A 20943-nucleotide genomic window follows, 5' to 3' on the forward strand; every position below is an offset into this window, starting at 1 on the left:
AATACAGTGTTCAGTGATTTGGATAACCTAAGTCCCATTAAACAATAAGACAGACAGCAGACAAATACTGTGAAATTTAATTTATTATGCATTTTGTATGTGCCTTAAGAAGAATAAATTAATTAAGACAATGTAGTTTCTAAGTTTATGAAGTTTCCAAGTATAAGTTAGTATCTCCATCCACACTCCATGCCACTTGGTGGCAGTTATGTACCAATGTCAGCTATCATTAGTGACAACCAGCATCATGACAACTAAAAAAACAGCTAATTGAGACAGAGTTGCAGAGAAGTTTGGTGCAGGGTTAGGTTATAAAACAATACAACAAAGATTTTGACAAAACACAGAGCAGTGTTCATTTTGTCATCCAAAAATGGAAAAAAGCAAGTCACAACTACAAATCTTCTTGGAATTGGAGAGCAGAAGAGCTGCCTCGAGTTATATGGGAACTGTGCAGATCCATGGCTCAGGTCGGAAAATCTGGTGAGAGAACAAATTTTAGACATAAATCTGCCCCTTTGTGAAAACTGAAACTCCACATCCTTCTCGCCATCATGCTACTATGTTTGTAGCAGCATCAGGCTGTGGGTGTGGTTTTCTTCAGCAGAGACAAGGAAGGTGACCAGAAGTGATGACAAATCCTGAAAGAAAATCTGTTTAGTGACTGCAAAAGACTAGACTGGGGCAGTGGTTTGTCTTTCAGTAGCATATTGACTGGGAATACTGCAAGATTGTTTAGATCAAACAATTTTCCTGTCAGAACTGACAAAAATAAAATCCAACTGAGAATCTGTTGCAAGAGCAATATGTTCTCCATCCAAGCTGCATTTCAGTCTCTAAAAGTGCAAAGTAGTGACATACCCCAAATATTTCCAGCTGATTTTGCAGTGAAAGACAAATCTTGCAAATGCATTCCACACACTTGCCTGATTCTTAATAGAAAATAAGAAATGTTGTATTGTCTCCTCTCACAAAACAAACATATACTCTTCTGAGTTGGTATACCACACATAGTCCCAATAAAATACACGTGTTTGTGGTTGCAACGTGTCAAAAAAGAAAAAGCGAGATGGGCGTGAACACTTTTGCAAGGATCTCGCTGTACTGACCAAAAATGTAGTGTATGAGCCTCCCTAATTGTAGTAATCATAACAACACTCCCTTTAAGGGTAAGCAGAATATTATACTGGATACCAGTAAGTAATTTTTGCAAGTCATGACTCATCAGTGGAAGGGAACAGAATGACAGATATAGAGACCCGGGGACTCAACTCTGTCTGACACCATTACAAAATTACAAAGATCCCAAAGTCCCATACAACAGATTAACTTCCCCTGTTCAATATGAGTACCAGTAATATAAAATCCTTATCAGATTTAAAGGATCTCATCTCATTTACAATTTAATAAACAAGCTCTGTTAACTCATTTTGTACCTAAACTGAAAATATTCCTACAAGATATAGTTTACTTTCGCTTACATTATTTATATAAAATTAGGTATAAACTCAAACCCTTGTGTTTATTTTTTGTAAAAAAAAAATACAAATAAAATAACTAATAATAATAAAAAATAATATTAATAGTAATTTGTTCATATGAAAATTGACCTCAAGCAGCAAGATAGTAGAAACAATTAAATTGTAGTTACCATAATATGCGCCAGGGGGCGCCGTTTCACTTACGCAGTAAATGAGATTCATCAGAGAGCATTTCTAAAGTTAAAAATTAATTTGCAATGTAGATAACTTGCACCAGAAAGTTCAGCTCGTCGTATGTGAATGACACTACTTTGATCCCACTCAAGAACTGACATTTGCTCTATATTCTGCATTTGCAGTCCCATGAAAAGTATTCAGACCTTTTAGGGGTGTGGGTTGGATTTTGTTTTTGTCTTTTACATTTTTTTAGTTATTTCAAAGTCCATTAAATCTGATTTTGACTTTATCTACTTGACCTAGATAAGCACGTAATTGCACAACTGAATGAAAGTTATTACCAATTTGCCATCTGAAATTTCTTTCCCTACATCTTCTTCGGAATGTAGTCCTGCTCAGACTGGATGGACGGTATTTTCAAATATTAATCTTCAAAGATTATCAGCTGGCTTTAAGCCTGGACTTTGACTGGGCCATTCTTTTTCAGAAATATGCTTTGATCTAAGCCATCTGGCCATATGTTTAGGGTTGTTGTCATGCTGGATGGTGAACGTTTTCTTTGTGAACAGCAATGGTAAGTCTTGCTACAGATTATTAATTGGTTTTAGGTCTGGATTTTGAATTGACCATTCTAAACATGCAAATATGATTTGTTCTAAGTGAGTGCTTCACAAAGTTGGGGTAAGGAACCTACTTGGGGTCATAAAGAGTGGAGTTCTGAGATTTTAAGTAATTAATTTACTCTGCAATAATAATTGTATGCTGAACCAATGGACAGTCACAAATGTCTGTCACTATTATTTCGATCTAAGCCATCCCATTGTGTGTTTAGCACTGCTATTCTGTTGAAAGGTAAACCTTCGGCCACTCAATTCTTTTGCTGCCTCTAGCAAATTTTATTTTATTTTTTTCCTGGATTGTTGTGCCATCCAGGTTGCCGTCATTTCTCACGAACTTTGTTGATCCTGTTAAAGCTTCCCCAAAGCATGATGCTATCACCATGTGAAAAGAAACATCACGAGATTGGACCCTGTTTATAAGTAAGATTACTTGGAAAGTGACTAGATTTTAATTAGGTGTATCAGAGTAAGTGCCATACTGTACATTTACAGTGTGTTGTAGATGTACAACACACTTTTTCAATTTGTCTTTAAGTATTTTCTTCTCTCTTCACAATTATACTACAGTTGCTTTGTTATTGTCATGGAAAAAACGACTTTAACAAGAGAAGAAATAAGAACTTTATTAAAACCTTGCAAGGTGAGAACAGAAATATGGAGTCAAAGGAGCACAGAATGTGGTAAGAAACCTTTTAAGGGAACAGGCCACTCCCCTCCACTGCTGTTATACGGCACTGTAGAAGTCTATAAGAGAGCAGCTTGACCAATCTCATGATGAGATCATGACACAATCTAAAGCACAGGAGGGGTGATGGGCACCTTATAAAATTTTCCATTACAGTTATACAATATGTTCTCACATGCATTTGAATCTTGAATTTATAATGTGAAAAAATGCTGAAAAGCTTAAGAGATATGAAGGTTTTGTAAAGCATCCTTACAAAATTAGCTTCATCATTTCATGCAACAAACAATCAGGTTAAATTAAAACACAACATGTGTTTTGCCAAAGAATCACTACTGCACTAAAAGACATGTGACCAGAAAAATAATAAATTTGGACCCGACAGTGTTGCTTGAGATCATGTGTTTGTTACTCAGGCTGTGGTGGATTTCAGCATCATAAGACTGTGAGGTTAGAGTTTCGAAAAAACAGTTTTGAGTTTGTGTCCTTGTTTTTATAAAGTCTGCTTTTCTCACTGAGTCAAGGTAAACAAGAAGGTTTCTCAAATCAGTTAATTGCTACGTTGAGGAAAGGTGGGAGCTGAAGAAGACACAAATTATATCTTTAGAGATTATGGACAAAGTTCTGGAAATTGCCATTATAAAACCGCAAAACTTACGTTGGAGAGTTTATGTGTTATCGGCATTCTTGTCATTCTGGTGCTTGGAAACAATTTCAACTATAACCCTTACTTTTGCATAGATAAAGCTCCCCTGATCCCCAAAGGTGTGATGTCAATAAACAATGAGGGAAAGCAGACAAATAGTTAAACCCAAACACAAAGGGCCCTTTGTTCCATTTACAATAAATCAGCCCTGTGTCTTTTGTTCTACCTATTGAGCAATGCTTTTATGTGACATAATGCATCTCTGTTGACCATATATAAACCAGCAGTGGCCAAAGAAAACAACTTTTGTTAGAGTGAATGTTCTTATCATTTCCAGCTGGATGCACTTCAATGAGTGACAAGTCTTCTGTAATGTGCCCAACATCACCGGCTCAGACTGTTTTCCTGTTTTGTTTTGTCCTGACATTGTTTTTCCATTTTTATAGAAACCAGACTGTGACGTGTTATTCTCCAGAGTTTTATGTGTAGAGGCACAAAATTAATGATTTCCTTCTTAAATCATTAAAACACCTTTCGATTATTTGGTATACGCCATACAGTACATGTGACTAAGACAGAACAACATCTGACGTGTTTACAGTATGACTCAGAGAACATTATGTGCCATTGCCAACATTACAATAATCAACCCAACCTATCTTGTATCTTGTTTCTCAGGTGTTCTGTACTGGACCTTGATTTTCAAGTCAATGTGACTTTGCAGAAAGCCCAATCTGGATGTAAATGTGTTCAAACCTGCTCTTCAGTCATTGTCCCCCAGATAGACGTTCTACTTCCTGCAAGAAGATTCAAGGAAGACCTTTCAGTTCATGGCAAAACAGAAGAACAAAAAAACCTTCGATTCTAAGAATAAAATTTCCAGGAAGGACATATTTGCTTAATGCAATGTCAAAAATATTTGCCATAACATTTTTTGTTGAACATATTTCTCTATGAAATGCGTTAAAAACTAAGAAGAAAATACAATATCACCTAAAACATGCATTAGATTTAAAAAAGTAAATTATGCTTTTAGCATTTGAATAACACAGACTACAGAAATTTCTAAACTTATTTAATCTTTCATCATACACATGTGCTGAACAAATCAACCAAAAAACAAATAACAAAAATCAATTAAGAGACATTTTTTTAAACACAGAAGGTGCAGCAACCTGATTGCAGAAGTGTGCACAGCACATCCTACACTACTACATACTTAGTTGAAAACACATTTTGAGAATTTTTAAAATGTACTTCTATAAATTAGTGTTCTTGGGTTTATGTCTTCATATCTTATAGGAAGCTGAAATAAAGTTCAACTGTTGTAACAAGACTTTCTAGTAGAATTTATTTATTTTACCAAAATAGTTCATGAAGAGGTGACAGATTATCAAAATTATCTCACTAAAGGTATCAGTCTGGAGGAGAGCACAAAAAACAGTAATATGAATACAGTATGTACCATAGTACTGAGAAGGGAATGGTAAAAAAAAATACTGGGTAAATAACAAAACTGAAACTTTGTTCCTAAATTGAAGGGATACAAAAGATAAAAGTTGCTCAAGGAGGCCAAGAGACTGTCAGTAAAACTGTGGAAGCTGCCAGAATGTCTAACATTTCTAACACTTGTTGAACTTTTCATGTTCGACAAGTGTCAATAATATAATATATTTCCATATGTTAAAACTTAGATGAAGGGAAATTTGAGTGAATCCTTTGCTTTAAAAAAAAAACCAACTAAACTTAACATTGTCCAAAGCAATGTGGTAGATATGGTCTACCAATGTGGTCTGGTCTTAAGGAACCAAAGTGAGATATTTGGGCCAGATTTCCAAAAGGTGTTTGGCGCAGAAACAGAAGTAAACATCACTGAAAGAAGACAAAACCCAAACAAAACATAGTGGTGGCCGCAATGTGCTCTGTGGCATACTGGTGGTCACTGTTTTTGTTAAGGTGCAAGAAATACTGAGGAACTTCAAATAGCAGGCAGTTTCCATCAAAACCTCCTTTTTTTTATTATTATTCCTTAATTTTTAAAGTGTAATATTTTTTTCACATTTTTTTCTGTTGTGTATTAATGGGATTTTGCATAACTGACCAACAAAAATGGCAGATAACTATGACATGAAAGAAAAATAATACATGTTTTTTTAAAATTATGTTTATAATATTCTGTTTTCTTCAATTTACAACTGTCCCAGGGCTTATATGCTTAGTTGTTTTCCTCTTAGATTTAGCTCTTAAAGAATCTTTTGCTGCCATTAATTCTTTGCTTTCTCATTCACACTGAAAGTACTGTTGTACCAGTGTACTGTGTGTTGTTTTTTTTTGTTGGTAGTTTTTATCTGTCTTTTCAAACATCCAGTCAGTCGTAGCAGATGGCTGCTCACACAGAGCCAGATTCTGCTGGGGGAGTTTTTCTCTCTGCTCTCCCTAGATTCAGGCTCAGATTGAGGTATTGCTGCAAAGTTAACTCAATTAAATCGACTGCTGTCGCTACATCCTTGTTCCAGAAAAGGAATAGCTGCAAAGTCAGTGTCTTCATGCAACTGGCTGAGTTTAATTAGACAGAAAACCTTTTTATTTTATTATTATTTAAAATAATAAACTGAACTCGACTACATTGTTTAATAATGGGGACAAAATTATAATTAATGTAATTGACTTTGAATCTATAAATGTATTTAATTGGAAATCTAATTCAGTGTGTAAATTGTAACCACAATATTGAAAAGTGTAGCGTGTATCTGTATTTAACCCTTCTGAGCCAATTTAGGCTACTTTGTAGAACCATATCTCTCAATGCATTGAAAGTATTCTGCTGTATTTCCTAGTCTTTTACATTTACAGACTGGCATTTTTGTCCATTCTTAGTTTTAAAATACCTCTGTGAACATCAATTTTCCAGTCTTCCTGATTTTCAATTTGATGTAGGTCTAGGCTTTCACTGCACCATTATAGCACAAGAATATGCTTTGATCTAAACCATTGGATTATATTTTTGACTAAATGTTAGGGGTTATTGTCCTGCTGAAAGGTAAACCTCCACCACAGTCTCAAGTCTTTTAATACTTGTGACTTCTCTTTAAAACTATTTTTTATTTAACAAATTAAAACATGTTATGCAGACATGTTACCATATTTATTTCTGTTGTAGCTACTATTGTTCAAGTACATATCAGATATTTTCTTACGCAACATCAGAATTTGAGACTGCCAAGTGGAAAAGGCTAGAGACAATTGCAACGCGTGTAAAGTAAAGCATTTCTGATTGACTACAACTGGGCAAACTCATATTTATAGGATTACTGCTCCACTCCGTGTAAGAACAATGTAAAGTCTGACAGAATGCTATTTAGTTTAAAAGATATTCATTTATTTGTTTAACTTTTCCTAAAAAAAAAAAAAAAAAAAATTAAAAAAAACCCCTTTCCCAAGAAATCCGACCCATCCCTGTTTGTGTTGCATCAGAAGAATGGACTCCTTTACCCGGGGAGGGGAGGGCTACATGCGCCGATCACGTGAAGGAGGAGCTGGAAGGGGCGGGGCTTCCTGCAGGGTGTATCCAATAAAAAAAGGAACCCCCGTTGTCTCGCAGAACCGGCACGAGCAAGTTTCATACATGCGGTAGAGAAGCCTCCATTCAAACGGCGACCTTTCTAGAACTTTAAAAGCGTACTTATTTCCGATATAGGCGTTGTCGTAGATATATATTTTTTGACGCAATCATTTCTTTGTTTTAGTGTAGGCAGCTTTTGAAGGGATATTTTTTAATCTGTTTCATTTTTCCTTATCCCGCGCGCGCTATCGCAGAGAGCCGTTTGTGAACGCGCGCGCGCGCTAATTAGCTTACCGGCTAAAAGGAAGTATTTTCTTCTGGACCGACTGTCGTAACTTGTGGTAAGTTTACAACTTTAATATCTTCATCAGCACTTTGAGCCCTCTTTTTCTGGTTTAGAGGCATGGCCTGTATTTTAAGGCTGTATAACCTGCCGATGTTAGCCTACAGCTAATGGCAGCTCGAACAATGTTGTCATCACAAACATCAAGTGAGCTGTGAATAGTAAACTGGTTCACTTATTGCGAACTAAATATTTCCTAAGCTTTAACTAAATTACAGTTGTTGCCAAAAATAGGATATGGGGCGTGTACCTTTTTACATAAATTGTCATATAAGCGAACATTTTTTTGTTTAGAAAAAGGTGACCGTCCTTGACATCAATACTGTTGATATACATTAAAACGTTCTATTTATTGGATGAAAACTAAACTGGGTCAAGACGCAGAAGATCCACTTAAACGATGAGGTACTGCATCTGCAACTGGAGGAGTCTGTACCGGCTCACATCCGGTTGCATCCCCCCTCGTACGAAAAAATAGAAAAACTCGGCAAACATAACTTATATAAAACATCTTTTGCCCACAGCAGCGAGTATGGCGGTCACAAAGACGAATTAAAGACTACACTGTATCTCTCACTGCTTCTCTGTTGTCTAGACAGTCTGAGCCGCACTACAGAAGGAGCTCGTGTTCTTTGCTTAGCGTGAATGAGTGACGACACGTGCACACGTAGTAAAATCGTGCCTCCACTTAAGACAAATACGCCTTTTATCTCCACACTTCTTTTAATAAATGCGATTCCTCTGACCAGGCAGCTGTAAACAAAATGTTTGATGCATCGACCGAGATATACCAAAGGTCGTTATTGATCGGAGACTCTTCGTGCGCCATTTCCTCAATATGGCTTCCCTTTTAGCTTTCTGGAAAGCACGCAGCTGACGATCTTCCGGTATAGGCAGTGGCTTCTGAATTTTCATGCCGTCATATGCCACGTAAAAAGAGGCTTTTGTCAATTTAATTATTGTTTTGGTGACTGTCCATAGAGATTAAAGTTTTTTTTTTCTTTCTGTTTTCTCTTTTCAGAATGTTCCCCTGCCTACCTGCAGTCACAGTTGCACAATGGCTGGTTGTACCCTCTGCTTGATAACCAAGCACCACAACAGCAGCAAAAAATCTAGTATAATTGCTGGATAGCAATAAATCTTTTGTTATACCTCTAGTTTACTTTAATTAATTTCTGGTCAGTCCCAGATTTTTACAAGTTTGCACTGCTGAATCTCAGTAACTCGGCTTATAGAAAAGCTATTTATTTATTATTATTTACATAATACCTCTTGAATTTATTGGCTGCTGTTTAAAAGTAGCCTTATTGAAATAGTTTGTTTTTACATTACTTTCCCTTAAAATTGTGAAGTAATTCTAATCTAGTCTACAATCATGGTTTCACCAACTACAGCTGCAGTTATTTTGGCTACTGCTGCAGCAACAGTGTCAGACACTCCTATGACAGACTACATGTGGCTGCTGATCGTTGGCTTCATCATCGCATTTGTCTTGGCCTTTTCCGTGGGTGCGAATGATGTGGCAAACTCATTTGGCACAGCTGTTGGATCTGGGGTTGTGACCCTGCGACAGGCCTGCATTCTGGCTACGGTGTTTGAGACTCTGGGTTCTGTCCTTCTCGGGGCAAAAGTGAGTGAAACCATCCGCAAGGGTATCATCGATGTGGGCATGTACAATGGCTCTGAGCATGTGCTGATGGCTGGATCTGTCAGTGCCATGTTTGGTAAGTAACTTGTACATAGTTTAAAATTCCCTTTTGGGAGAAAAAAGCATATAGAGCTTTAAAGTAGCTGATTTTTTTTAGTTTGTCCTCTAATTTTCTTTCTTTCTCTATAGGTTCTGCTGTATGGCAGCTGGCTGCCTCTTTCCTTAAGCTCCCCATTTCTGGAACACACTGCATTGTTGGTGCTACAATTGGCTTTTCGTTGGTTGCCAAAGGTCAGCAAGGAGTCAAGTGGCTTGAGCTTCTTCGTATAGGTAAGGAAGACATTTTACTTACCCTCAATTTACTATAGCCTGCATTTACGCTTCAAATATCTTATATAAATGCATATAATGTGTAAACTAGACATGAAGAGAATAAATAACAGTGATTTACAGTGGGAATGTTTCTGTTATGCTATAAACTATTAAAATGTATATATTTGAGGCTTGGCTGGATTTTTGTGATGGTAGGTTAAAATCTATAGTAACTGTTATGAAAACTTCTGTATATTGCAAGAAATTTTGAATCTGGTTGAGTGCGACAGACTTGACAAGACACTTGAATTGCCACAGTTGTATTTGACTTGCTGAATAACTTAAGCAATTTTCCAAGGATGTTGGATTTTGGAACTGGTTAATAAGTAAAAAGAAAAAAGTTACATTTGATGTTAAATCAGAGTTTCTGTTTTCAGTTGCTTCCTGGTTCCTGAGTCCCCTTTTGTCTGGAATAATGTCGGCTGTGGTTTTCTACTTTGTGCGCATGTTCATCTTGCAAAAGGTATGAACATTGCTACAAATCAGCTGATTTTTCTAAGCTAGGAACTTGATGTCTTTGTTTCACAGCATGGAAATGCCGTCCTGTCTCTATATGTCCACATGGATCACATTAAATTTCTGACCTTGTAGCTGTTTAAATGTGGTAGAACCTGTAAATCTGAATTATTTTGTTTCTGTTCCACAGAAAGACCCTGTGCCTAACGGCCTGAAAGCCCTGCCTGTCTTCTATGCTGTGACCATGGGGGTCAACCTGTTCTCCATCTTGTTCACTGGAGCGCCGGGTGAGTATCATTGTCTCGTTTTTCTCTACGTGACTGCCAGCAGACAAAACCTAAAATAAACGGCTCCCTCAGACAGCCGGATGCCCACGCAAATATTCCAGACAGAACCAGACTGTTTACCACTTTCACAGAAGGCGTGTTTATTTTAACATGTTTTTGAGGCCCTCTTGTTTGTGGTTCTGTGTGGGTCATAGCTGGAATGAAGTTTAAGAGTGGAGCACAACAAGGGAATGGAAACTAGAATTAACTCTGAGCATCTTCAAACTTCAGAGAAGTAAAGATGAAGTGGTTGTGATTTTTCTTGTGCCTCTTGTTGTTATGGTAATGTTCTTGATAATTGTTAGTTGTCTTGACCTTCTGGAAGCATTTTATTAAATGAGGTGCTTTTGCTCCTTTTTGTTTTCTTCTCTCTGCAGGGCCAAAAAGTTCAAGATGTTAGCTGGCCTGGGCCTTTAAATGGCGGCTACAGGCCAGAGTTTGACCACATTTGGTGTGCAGATGTGCATGCACATCGGCGCATTCAGAGGAGATCACTTGCACTTCCAGCATAGCTAACCTGGCTTAGACAGACATATTCTGTAAAGTTGTGTGAGGTCCTTCCCATCGGAACCCACCGCAATATACGTGAGGACCAGTAAATGCGTACCTTGCATGAAAAGGTGTGAGACTTCCCTTAGAGATCTTAACAAGCTGCCCTGTGTTAATCACATTAGATGAGGCTTACGCACAGTGGTTAGAGTCACATTAGGCATTCATACATTATTATAGACAGTCGCAACATGAACAAGAATAAGCTTTTGAGAAAAAAGCATATATTACAGCTAAATGGGATATCTTTAGAAATCAGAAAATTATATAAGTCTAATCCAGTAGCAACACTTTTGTAATCGGCTCTACTCTGGAATAAGGCAGACTCCTATTTTTGCTGATCTGTGTGCTTTAATGCAGCAGCTGCATCAGTATCTGCAACGAACAGAGTACAGCGTGTCCTGCAACAAGACTCGACTCTCCGAATCAACATGTTAGCACAGTGGAGTGAATGGAAACCGGGCCGTCTGCAGCATATTCCTGCACTCAGTTTATAAACAGCCATGTGAGAGAGCTTATGTTGGCAAATGGAAAACTGAATGCAGTATGAAGCCAGGACTTTAAATTTCAGCTGATTATCCATAACAGATGGATGTCTCATGTTACCTGAGGTCTTCTCCCCTTATAAATCACTCAACTGCTTTAGCTCCACTGCAGTCTTGTCCAGTATCAAATGATCTGCCTGTACAAAGATTTGTTCATAGTGCTAAAGCAAATGTCACATAAGCATTAATGTTAGTAGGGTAAACTTCTGACTGATGCAGACATCAAATTTCCCTTAACAAATTACTTGAATTTTTTATTATTTTTCTCAGACATTGGTCTTTGGATATTTTGGTGTAGCCCTGGAGACGACAAACGATCCCCATTATTACCCCACTTTATCGGTTATCAGTAATTGGCTGATAACTGAGTCTCACTATGTCATATATTTGAATATCAAATAACTTATGATTTGCACAAAACACACTCCAAACAAAGATGCAAGGGTCTAATTGCTTTTAAAGATTTAGATTTAGAACAGGGGTTCTTAACCCTGATCTTCACAACTCATTGTCCTACATGACTTAAATGACTGATTAACAGGCTTCTTCATGCTGAGGATGTGATGAAATCATTTAAATCAATTGTGTTGGAGCAAAGATTCATCTAATACATGAAGGACTATGTGCACTGGGGAAGAGCATTGAGACTGCTTTATAGAGTCAGTCACTGGCACTTCTTTATTACTTTAAATCTTCTGGGGAACATGAGGGAGTTTTTCTTTTTTTTAATTGACTTTCTAAAGGTTGATACATCTAAGCAGCCTGTGGTTAGCACTGCACACCGACTTCATTTAGAATACGATGCTTTAACTCCAATCAAAAAACGAGCTCCTTGGGTCTGAGTTAAATATATAAATGCACAAGTAAAAACTTTATTGGTGAGTGAGTCATAAAGGGGAAGTTTTAGTGGTCGTCTGTTATTGAAGTGGGTGTTAACTTGCACATGTGGCACCAGGGGAGGGAAAACAGACCATGTCATTGTGCTTTGTAGGCCACAGAGTACTGAGGTTTCAGGGAACGGTTTTGACACAGACATGGTTAAATTTCACTTCCTGTTGTGTAATATGCTCTTTTCTTTTATGTGGAAGTGGTAACCAGTGTAGTAGACGCAGCTTCACTTAATTTTCCCGTCTCCTCACACGTAAGCGTACACACCCAGACACGCCTCCCCATAAGGGAGCTGAACTACTGGAGCCTTGTCGTCGTCTTGTTCCCGTCCTGAGGGGAATGCGCTTACATTGCGCAACTGAACAAACATCAATGTGGTGCTGCAGTCTTGTGTTGCAGTGTGACTCCGTGAGGAGAGCGTGCTGTCACTGTGGACTCTTCCCTCAAATCAACATGGCAGCGGACACATTTTTTATAATGTATCTTTGACCCTCATTTCCTTTTGTTTATCTTGCTCTACCAAAACAACAAAAGGAAACCTCATTTCCTTTTGTTTATCTTGCAATGCCAAAACAACTTAAATATCCACACTCAAGGTCACCCTAACACAGTAAGTGTCAGGTGTGTGTTTTGTAGTCTTTACTTTCTGTTCACAGGTAATTACTGCCGACTCCAACTCTTTGTTAGACAAAGATGGCTTCCTCCTCTGGGAAATTCAAATAAGGTGCTTGAACTGTGCTGCACCAGTTTTGCTGCAGTCTTGGCAGGATTTTACCCCCACTACGGTGAAAAGTTGCAGTGTGCAATTTCACCCACCTCCCTTTTTCTACTTTTCTTTCCTTTTGAGGAACTCGTCCGTGTGCATTTGTTGGCTGGGCTCTTAGGGGTCATGTTGACATTTGTGCCCTCTCACCTGTTGAGTGTTATGTAAGCGTTCGCATACAGGGGTACATGTGCTTTCCATTTATAACCATGTGCCATAGTGATGCAGTGCAGTCAAGTGATGATGCGTGTGCTGCTCCTATAAGACGCAAGATTACTAGTCTTACGTCTCAGGTTTAAAATGTCTCCTGTAATCCATGGTTTATGTTCAGTTTTATTCTTTCATAAAGGTAGCCTCCGCTGCCTTGTCTTATAAAATGTTCTGTTTCTATTTGCCTTTCTTGTGTTTTTTGTGTGGACCCTGGTGATCTCTCAGAGCTGGGAATTGACAAAGTCCCTTGGTGGGGCATCCTGCTCATCTCATTGGCCTGTGCTCTGCTGACTGCCATTGTGGTCTGGTTTATTGTCTGCCCTCGCCTCAAGAAGAAGATTGAACGTAAGTCCAAGTTGTGTTTTCTTTTTTATTTGTGTTTGATTTCTGAATTGACTTTTGAGGCCAGTGAACAATTGGTTCTCATTTAACTCCAGCCTAGTCACGTTGAGAGCTCGCATAATCCAAATGGATCTAAGGGATATATTTTACCCGTGGATTCACAGAGATGAGTCACCTGACAGTATTGTCACCTATTTATGCCTCATAATCCTGGATTATTTTTTTTCTCCCCCTTCCAATAAATCAAGAGTTCTGGTTTTAGGGCAGAGCATTTTGTTAACCTCTTTAAATCCTAAACAGAGCTTTTATTCTCTGTACACTGATTTGGTCGTTTCCTTCTTCGTCACACGACTTCAAAAGATGTGACAACACAAGGCTCTCAAAAGGTTTAAAGTAGTTATGTAGGTCTTGTGGATCATTGGGTTTACCTGATAATGCGTCCTTTCTGGGTGAGCGCCACCTTACAAGTCGTTTAATTGGGTCAAAGTGATCCTCTAATTGGTCTTTAACTCTGACTAAAATAAGCCTGGGTTGACTTAAGATGTTCACATGGCTGGGTTAAAATACAAAAACGTGGGAGGTGACTGCAGCTCTGACCTTGAGGTTTCTGAATAGTGTAAGGTTACTTCCTGATCAGCTTGCTCCAGCGTGTTTACTACAGAAAACATTAAGTGGAATTTCTTGTCTTCTTGGAAGCACGAAATGTCAGTTCACGTGAGCCTCATGTTGTGTTTACTGTTCTGTGATTAGGTAACCTCTTGGCAGTAATGTAAATATGGTCCATTTAATCCATTTATCTGATCCTGTGAACAGAGGCTCATCTTTAAACTTGGGTAACATTACATTTGTAGGACAATAGTCCTTTGACTCTGTAACTACACAAGTCTTACGGAATCTCACAGATTAGGCAGAAGGAAAACAGCGGCTCTGTTTGAATATCTCAGCTGGTTGGTGTACTTGTACGATCTCACCTTGATGTCTCTCCTGCCAGGAGATATCAAGTCTTCCAGCCCCTCGGAGAGCCCCCTGATGGAAAAGAGAGAGCTCAAAGAGGCCCACTGTCCCATCCTGAAGCAGACTGCCAAGGAGACGTCTACACCTGCTGCGCCAGCTGTCACTCAAAACTCCTCTGAACCTCAGCCGGTCCCTGAGGAGCGGAGGGTGGCGTTTGACATTGGAGAGTCTGAGGAGGGGGAAACTAATAAGGAGCGCAAGGTTGCTTTTAACATCGGGGATTGTGATGACACAGATGACTGCAGTACAAATGGTAAGAGATAAGGATTTAGAGCTCAATTTCTGTCAGGGCTGGAGGGTATGTCTAAAAAATGTTTCTCACAATATAGGCGTTTCATAGAGGTCTTACTATAGTTTTGTTTTAAATATCTAAATTATTGCCAAAATGGAATGCATTTCGTTTTTTTATACTCAGTTTTCTTATGGTTTTTGAGCTGCTAGGAGTCACGATGGTGAAACCTTAAACTGCTGCTGAACAAGTTACTCAACATGTTGCTAGGTAACCATGTTGATTTCCTAGCACCAATCTTGCTTAACTGGCTATGAAAGGTTGAGCGGCTGAATTCTTTCCTCTGCCTACATTCCTCAAAATATGGACGTATTATCTTGATATTGATCAAGTGTCTATTGTAGTATATGTTATTGATTTTTTTGCCCAGCCCTAATCTCTGTTTGTTAGTCTTTGTGTTTTCTTGTTCTCAGATATGAATACTGATACTAAAAATAGCCAACACTGAGTCAATCCTCATTAATGGCACCAGCTTCAAAGAATGTCGTTTTTATGATCTAGTTGCAATTAGGTGTCGTCTTTTCATTAAAACCGTCAGATTTAGATTACCAACCAATTTTATTTGGAGGATTTCTAAGTTTTATGACATCCAAATTAAAGTCTGACCAAAATGGAAGTAAATTTAATGCAATGTGGCACTTCTGTAAAATAAATGAAACGCTGCAAAAAAACAAAATCTAAGTATTTTGGGGCTAGTTTATGGTGCAAATATCTTAGTCCACTTGAAATAAGACAATTAACTTACAAGTAACTTTTCAGCTTGATACAGTAACTTTAAGTCAATAATTAACATTGATGGGAAAATACAACACATTCTTCCCATATTTTAAGCTATGGTATGGGGAAAAATGTCTTGTTCCACTCTAAGATTATTTCACTAGTAGCTGGTACTTTTCCATCGATATTTAGGAAGTACTGACTTAAAACAAGCCATCTTGCTGAAAATTTAAGTTACTTTTGTACTTATTTCAAGGGTACTAAGACATTTGCACTGAAAACTAGACCAGAAATACTTGGTAAGATTTTGTTTTTGCAATGAATAAGACACTTTATCTGAACTTTTTATTTTTTTTTGTCTGCAGCCCCAAAACAGCCTCAAACAAACGACCAGCTCCAGCACAGTAACGGCTCTGCAAATGCTCCTAGCCAGGTCCACTTCAATAACCAAGCTCAGTTCAACAACAGACCGGCTCAGATCCCCAGCAATGGTTACAGTCAGTACCACACGGTCCACAAGGACTCCGGCCTCTACAAAGACCTGCTGCACAAACTCCACCTGGCCAAGGTTGGCGACTGCATGGGCGAGCCGGGTGACCGGCCCATCCGAAGAAACAACAGCTACACCTCATACACTATGGCTATCATTGGCCTACACGGTGACTTCAGGCACAAAGAGGCGGACCCTCGTGTCGGCGAAGACGGCGACAAGGCCCCGGGGTCCGGCAGTCAGGAAAAGAAGCGTGTGCGCATGGACAGTTACACCAGCTACTGCAACGCTGTAGCAGAGAACACAACTCCTGAAGGTCTGGGCGAAGGCGACGTGACACTAGAGATAGTTAACGAGGATGCGGGCAGCAGCCATAGCTCTCTGGATGACAGACACGAAGAAGACAAGCCTGAAGTATCCACTCTGTTTCAGTTCCTCCAAATTCTCACAGCTTGCTTTGGATCTTTCGCCCATGGTGGAAACGACGTGAGGTAAGGACTCTGTACAGCGCAGGTCATGTTGTACTGATAAGATAAAAACAGGTTGCTGGTGACCTTTTAACTTGCCCTAACTCTTTGCCCAGTGTGTGAATAACCTCTCTGCGTCCTCTGCAGCAATGCCATTGGACCTTTGGTAGCTTTGTGGTTGGTTTACACAACGAGCAGCGTGACCTCTAACGCACCGACACCCATTTGGCTTCTGCTGTACGGCGGCGCTGGCATCTGCATCGGCCTGTGGGTGTGGGGTCGCAGGGTGATCCAGACTATGGGCAAAGACCTCACCCCCATCACGCCTTCAAGGTACAGAACGCAGACATCACCCCCTAAAACCTCATCCTCTCCAGACATTACCGAGTTCTGGATTTAGCAGGCCACTCAGACACATCATCTTAAATCCTGAGTGTTTTTCTTTTCTTTTTTTTTTTCCTACAGTGGTTTCAGCATCGAATTGGCCTCAGCCCTGACTGTCGTGGTTGCTTCTAACATTGGTCTGCCTGTCTCAACCACCCATTGCAAGGTAGGCCAGTCAAACTCTGCGGTCTGTGAATTTGACTGAGGCATAGGGAGGCTGTTTAGTATGACGGAGTCTAAAGTAAGCAGTCTGCCACTTGGTCTAAATATGGACAGAGTTCCTCCTGAGTAATGTGAGGCCTTACAAGTGTTCATAGTCCTTGGGCTTTATCACATTATGTTCATAAAACTTTAATGTGTGATTTACCAACACATAAAACTGCTTTTTAAGAAAGGCTGTTACTTGTGAAAGTCTGGAAAGTGGAGTGAACTGAAATTAAACAACAAATAATTAAATTTACAGTAAAGTTTTATAGAAGACGCAGTAAAAGTGAAAAAGGTGCTTTGGTTCAATGAAGATCATAGATTCATGAACAAATATTGCAAACAAATAGTGAAATTGTATCAGAATGAAACAAAAATCAATCTTCTTTTCAATTTGTTTAGACGTAATCAAATTATTAAAATGCATCACTTATTGTGATAAATTAGTTCTCCTGATAAAATAAATGTACAACTACTGATACCTACTCTAAATACATTCTACCCATATATTCTGTTACTGGAGACTATGGAGGAGATTCATTTTCCAGCAGGATGAATCTAAACCTGCTGCCTGTGTTTGTATCATATTAATGTATTTGAAGTCTTATTGAAAGGGTTTGGAGAGACTTCAAAATTTATTTCCACAAATGAACTCTGTCCAGTCTGAGCCTTGGCTGTCATTTTTGCAACAATAATTGCAGTAAAAGTTGATGGCGTAATGCAAATGCACAAAACCATCTATTTTTCTTTCTACTTGTGGAGCGCTAAAACATTTGCAAGGCAAAGCTTTACAAAATGACGTATCCAAGAGATTAACGACCGCGTTGCTTCCAGGTGGGGTCGGTGGTGGCAGTGGGATGGCTGCGTTCGAGGAAGGCTGTAGATTGGCGCCTGTTCAGAAATATCTTCATGGCGTGGTTTGTGACCGTTCCCATCTCCGGCCTGATCAGCGCCGCCATCATGGCCATCTTCATCTACGGCATCTTTCAGATTTAAATATCGCTTACCTCAGGCTGACGACAACGAAAGGAAAAACGTTTGAAAGGACTTGTGATATGTGCCTGTGGTTCATATTCAACTTAGCTTTTGCTATTTGTTCCTTTCGGATCTCCGTTGGGAGAAATCTGTTTCATATCTCATCATTTCTGTAAATTCTTGATTCTTTTTAATTTTTTTCTTTTTTTTTTTTACTTTTCCAGTGATGTAAATACAACCATTTTGTGTTTTTTGTTTTTGTTTTGTTTTGACAGTATTGGAAATGCAGTAATAAACCTATCACACCTGTAATTTAAAGTATAACACATGCTGAAAGTAATGTAGATGCAAGAGCTGTACTTTAGGATTAAAAACAAGATTCATTGCTGTATGTCTTTACTCCAGAGTATTTAATAATTTTCATATTTTGCATCCGACTTTGTTATACGCCCTGAATCCGTACGTTGCATTTGTTCTCATAAAAGAATCAAAAACAAGTTCAGCTAAAGTTGGTTAAAATGGTTTATTCTCCAGACTCTATTACAGTGTAAGATATAATTGTATACACTGGATGACCACATGCAGATTAATATGGAAAATACTGTATGCATTAAAGGGTCATTTCTTGAACAAAAGAAAACAAAGCCACGTGCACAAAGCCTGAAATTGTTCACCTCAGTTTTAGGATGTAACAAAATGTCCACCAGCGCGTATAATGTATTCCCAAACGAGTCCTTAAGTCTCCTGTTGAAACTTGATTGCATCATCCTTGATGGTTAATGCTTTAGGCCTGCTTTAGCCTTGTATTTTTTAGATCACCTTGTAATTGCTACTTTCAGTATGTTTTTGATACCGTTTGCACCTTCTGAGACGGTTAGGATACTTTAGCTATACACAAGTTTTAAAACTGGAAGTGAACTGATTCGATTGGCACAGAGTTGGCCTGTTTTTCTTCAGAATGGGGGCAAATATACAGTGTGTTGCATGTGGTCACTTGACTGCAATACTAAATGCATTTCAAACCTATAGATGCTGTAGTTGCCTTATTTTTTTATTTCTTTTTTTTTTTTTTTTTTAGGTACCAAAGATTTTTTATTTTAAAATGCACATCAATCTTTTGCTCCACAATTGTGGATGGAAAAATCAATAAAAATGGTAAAAATACTCTGTCTGAAACTCTTCATTTCAAAAATTCTTGTACATCAAAGCTTCCCTGTTTTGGCCTGTGACTGTGAAGGAAAACAAAAGGATAGGTGGGATTGTTTTCCCTCTTATTGTTGGAAAGCTGGGTGCAGCTCCGGGGTGGCGATGAGTAAGCGCTGGGGCCCGCGTGTTGCAGGGATCTCAGTCATACATCTGTGAGGCAGGAACAGACAGAATTCCTTTACGCCAGCTTTAAAAAACACCACAATGCAGTAGTTTTCCATGGCTTCAGGTTAATGAATCACACCCCCACTGGGTTTTTACGTCTCGCAACTCCAGAGGGAGGAAGATGAGTTATGACTGCAGCAATGTTTCTGAAAGTGGCAGCTTTTGGTCTGCAATACTCCCTACCAGTTTGGGTTTTCCTGCGAAATGAGTTTCTAACCACGGCTAATAATCCCCTCATTGTTCCAAAGGCAAACCTAAACCAAAATCAGTTTATTTCCCCAACATTTTTCAGAAGATCCTTGTTCCTAAAATAACCAGAGGCAGATGAAACTGTATAAATCAAGCACAGTAAGTACCTGGGGACAGATGCCTCTGAGTGTCCTGGATTCATGTCCCAGATTTACTCACACACTAAGAGAACTGTGTCAAAATAAACATTTTATTTTTTTGAGGTCAAAGGAGCTCGTATCCGTGGTGACATAATTACACCTTTAAAGTAAACAGCTTTTTTGGGGGGGGAGTGCAGCCTAAAGTGGTCAAAACCTTCTTTTTGTTTTTATAGCAGACTTTATTCCACAATAAAAGTTTGTGTCACTATTTTAAAAAGTCAAGCCCAAACTGGTTGTGACCGGCTCTGTTTTTCTCTGTCTGGTTTATTGCATAACCCACAATTTAAACTCTCACTCCAAACATTTCACCACATCTCGCCTCTGCAGGTAGTTTTGAGTCGGCCTCAAAGAATGTTAAACACTATTTCTGATCTGAGCTTTTACTGCCTGAATCTGAGCAGTTACAAATACCTATGCCGTATCTGTGCAATATTACATTCAATTGTTACTTAAGTTTTTCACCTCGTTCTTGGGTGTTCTCTTCTGCTGCAAGAGGAACGAGAAAAAAACAGTTTTTAAAGCAGGTAGTCGATCTCATAAAGGATTGTCTCAGTGTTTTCACGTACCACACAGTTGAGTGTCGATGTCTCTGGGTATTCTAGAAAAATATTTTTATATGTGAGACGTATTATTCTTACAATGAATTAATTAATTTTGGAAAGAAAAATAACACAGCATGCCTTCCTGATAATAAAAAAAATCATAAACACAAGCATTATCAGGAGAGCAGAAATTAACCCTTGAATGGATTTGTTTTTTTTTTTCCAAACTCACCCTTTGTGTCCTCAGAGGACTCTGACTCTGACTCTGGGTTGAAAAAGGGACATAAATGCAGCTATTTAGACTTAACGCACCTTTTCACCATCACTTTTTAAAGTTGTGTTTTACTGCCACCTAGAGGCTAAACTGCAAACCTGCGTATCTTTCCTCTGCGGCACCATTGGAATCTGCTGCTCCCTCTGCAGGAAAGCAGTGGTATAGTTAGACAACGTTAAACACGGCTAAGCCTCCTTGATCCCTTCACATTATT

At 38.8% G+C, this 20943-nt stretch overlaps 1 protein-coding gene and 1 long non-coding RNA gene across 2 annotated transcripts; one reads left to right on the plus strand and one right to left on the minus strand.

Moving 5' to 3' along the window:
* Nucleotides 1-65: 65 nt before the first annotated feature.
* On the minus strand, nucleotides 66-8401 carry LOC116724428 (uncharacterized). The gene is made up of 2 exons (XR_004340155.1): nucleotides 8306-8401; nucleotides 66-4406 (listed from the first exon to the last, which is right to left on the minus strand). It is a non-coding gene; the product is annotated as an uncharacterized LOC116724428 (long non-coding RNA).
* Nucleotides 7199-19317, plus strand: slc20a1b (solute carrier family 20 member 1b). The gene is made up of 11 exons (XM_032570108.1): nucleotides 7199-7512; nucleotides 8536-9238; nucleotides 9352-9492; nucleotides 9912-9997; nucleotides 10181-10277; nucleotides 13497-13616; nucleotides 14605-14880; nucleotides 15999-16614; nucleotides 16738-16923; nucleotides 17056-17140; nucleotides 18013-19317. The coding sequence occupies exons 2-11, from the start codon at nucleotides 8890-8892 to the stop codon at nucleotides 18172-18174; spliced, it is 2118 nt and encodes a 705-aa protein (XP_032425999.1). The 5' UTR covers nucleotides 7199-7512; nucleotides 8536-8889; the 3' UTR covers nucleotides 18175-19317.
* Nucleotides 19318-20943: the final 1626 nt, after the last annotated feature.

The sequence above is a fragment of the Xiphophorus hellerii genome, chromosome 8 (assembly GCF_003331165.1).
Source record: "Xiphophorus hellerii strain 12219 chromosome 8, Xiphophorus_hellerii-4.1, whole genome shotgun sequence".
Lineage (NCBI taxonomy): Eukaryota > Metazoa > Chordata > Actinopteri > Cyprinodontiformes > Poeciliidae > Xiphophorus > Xiphophorus hellerii.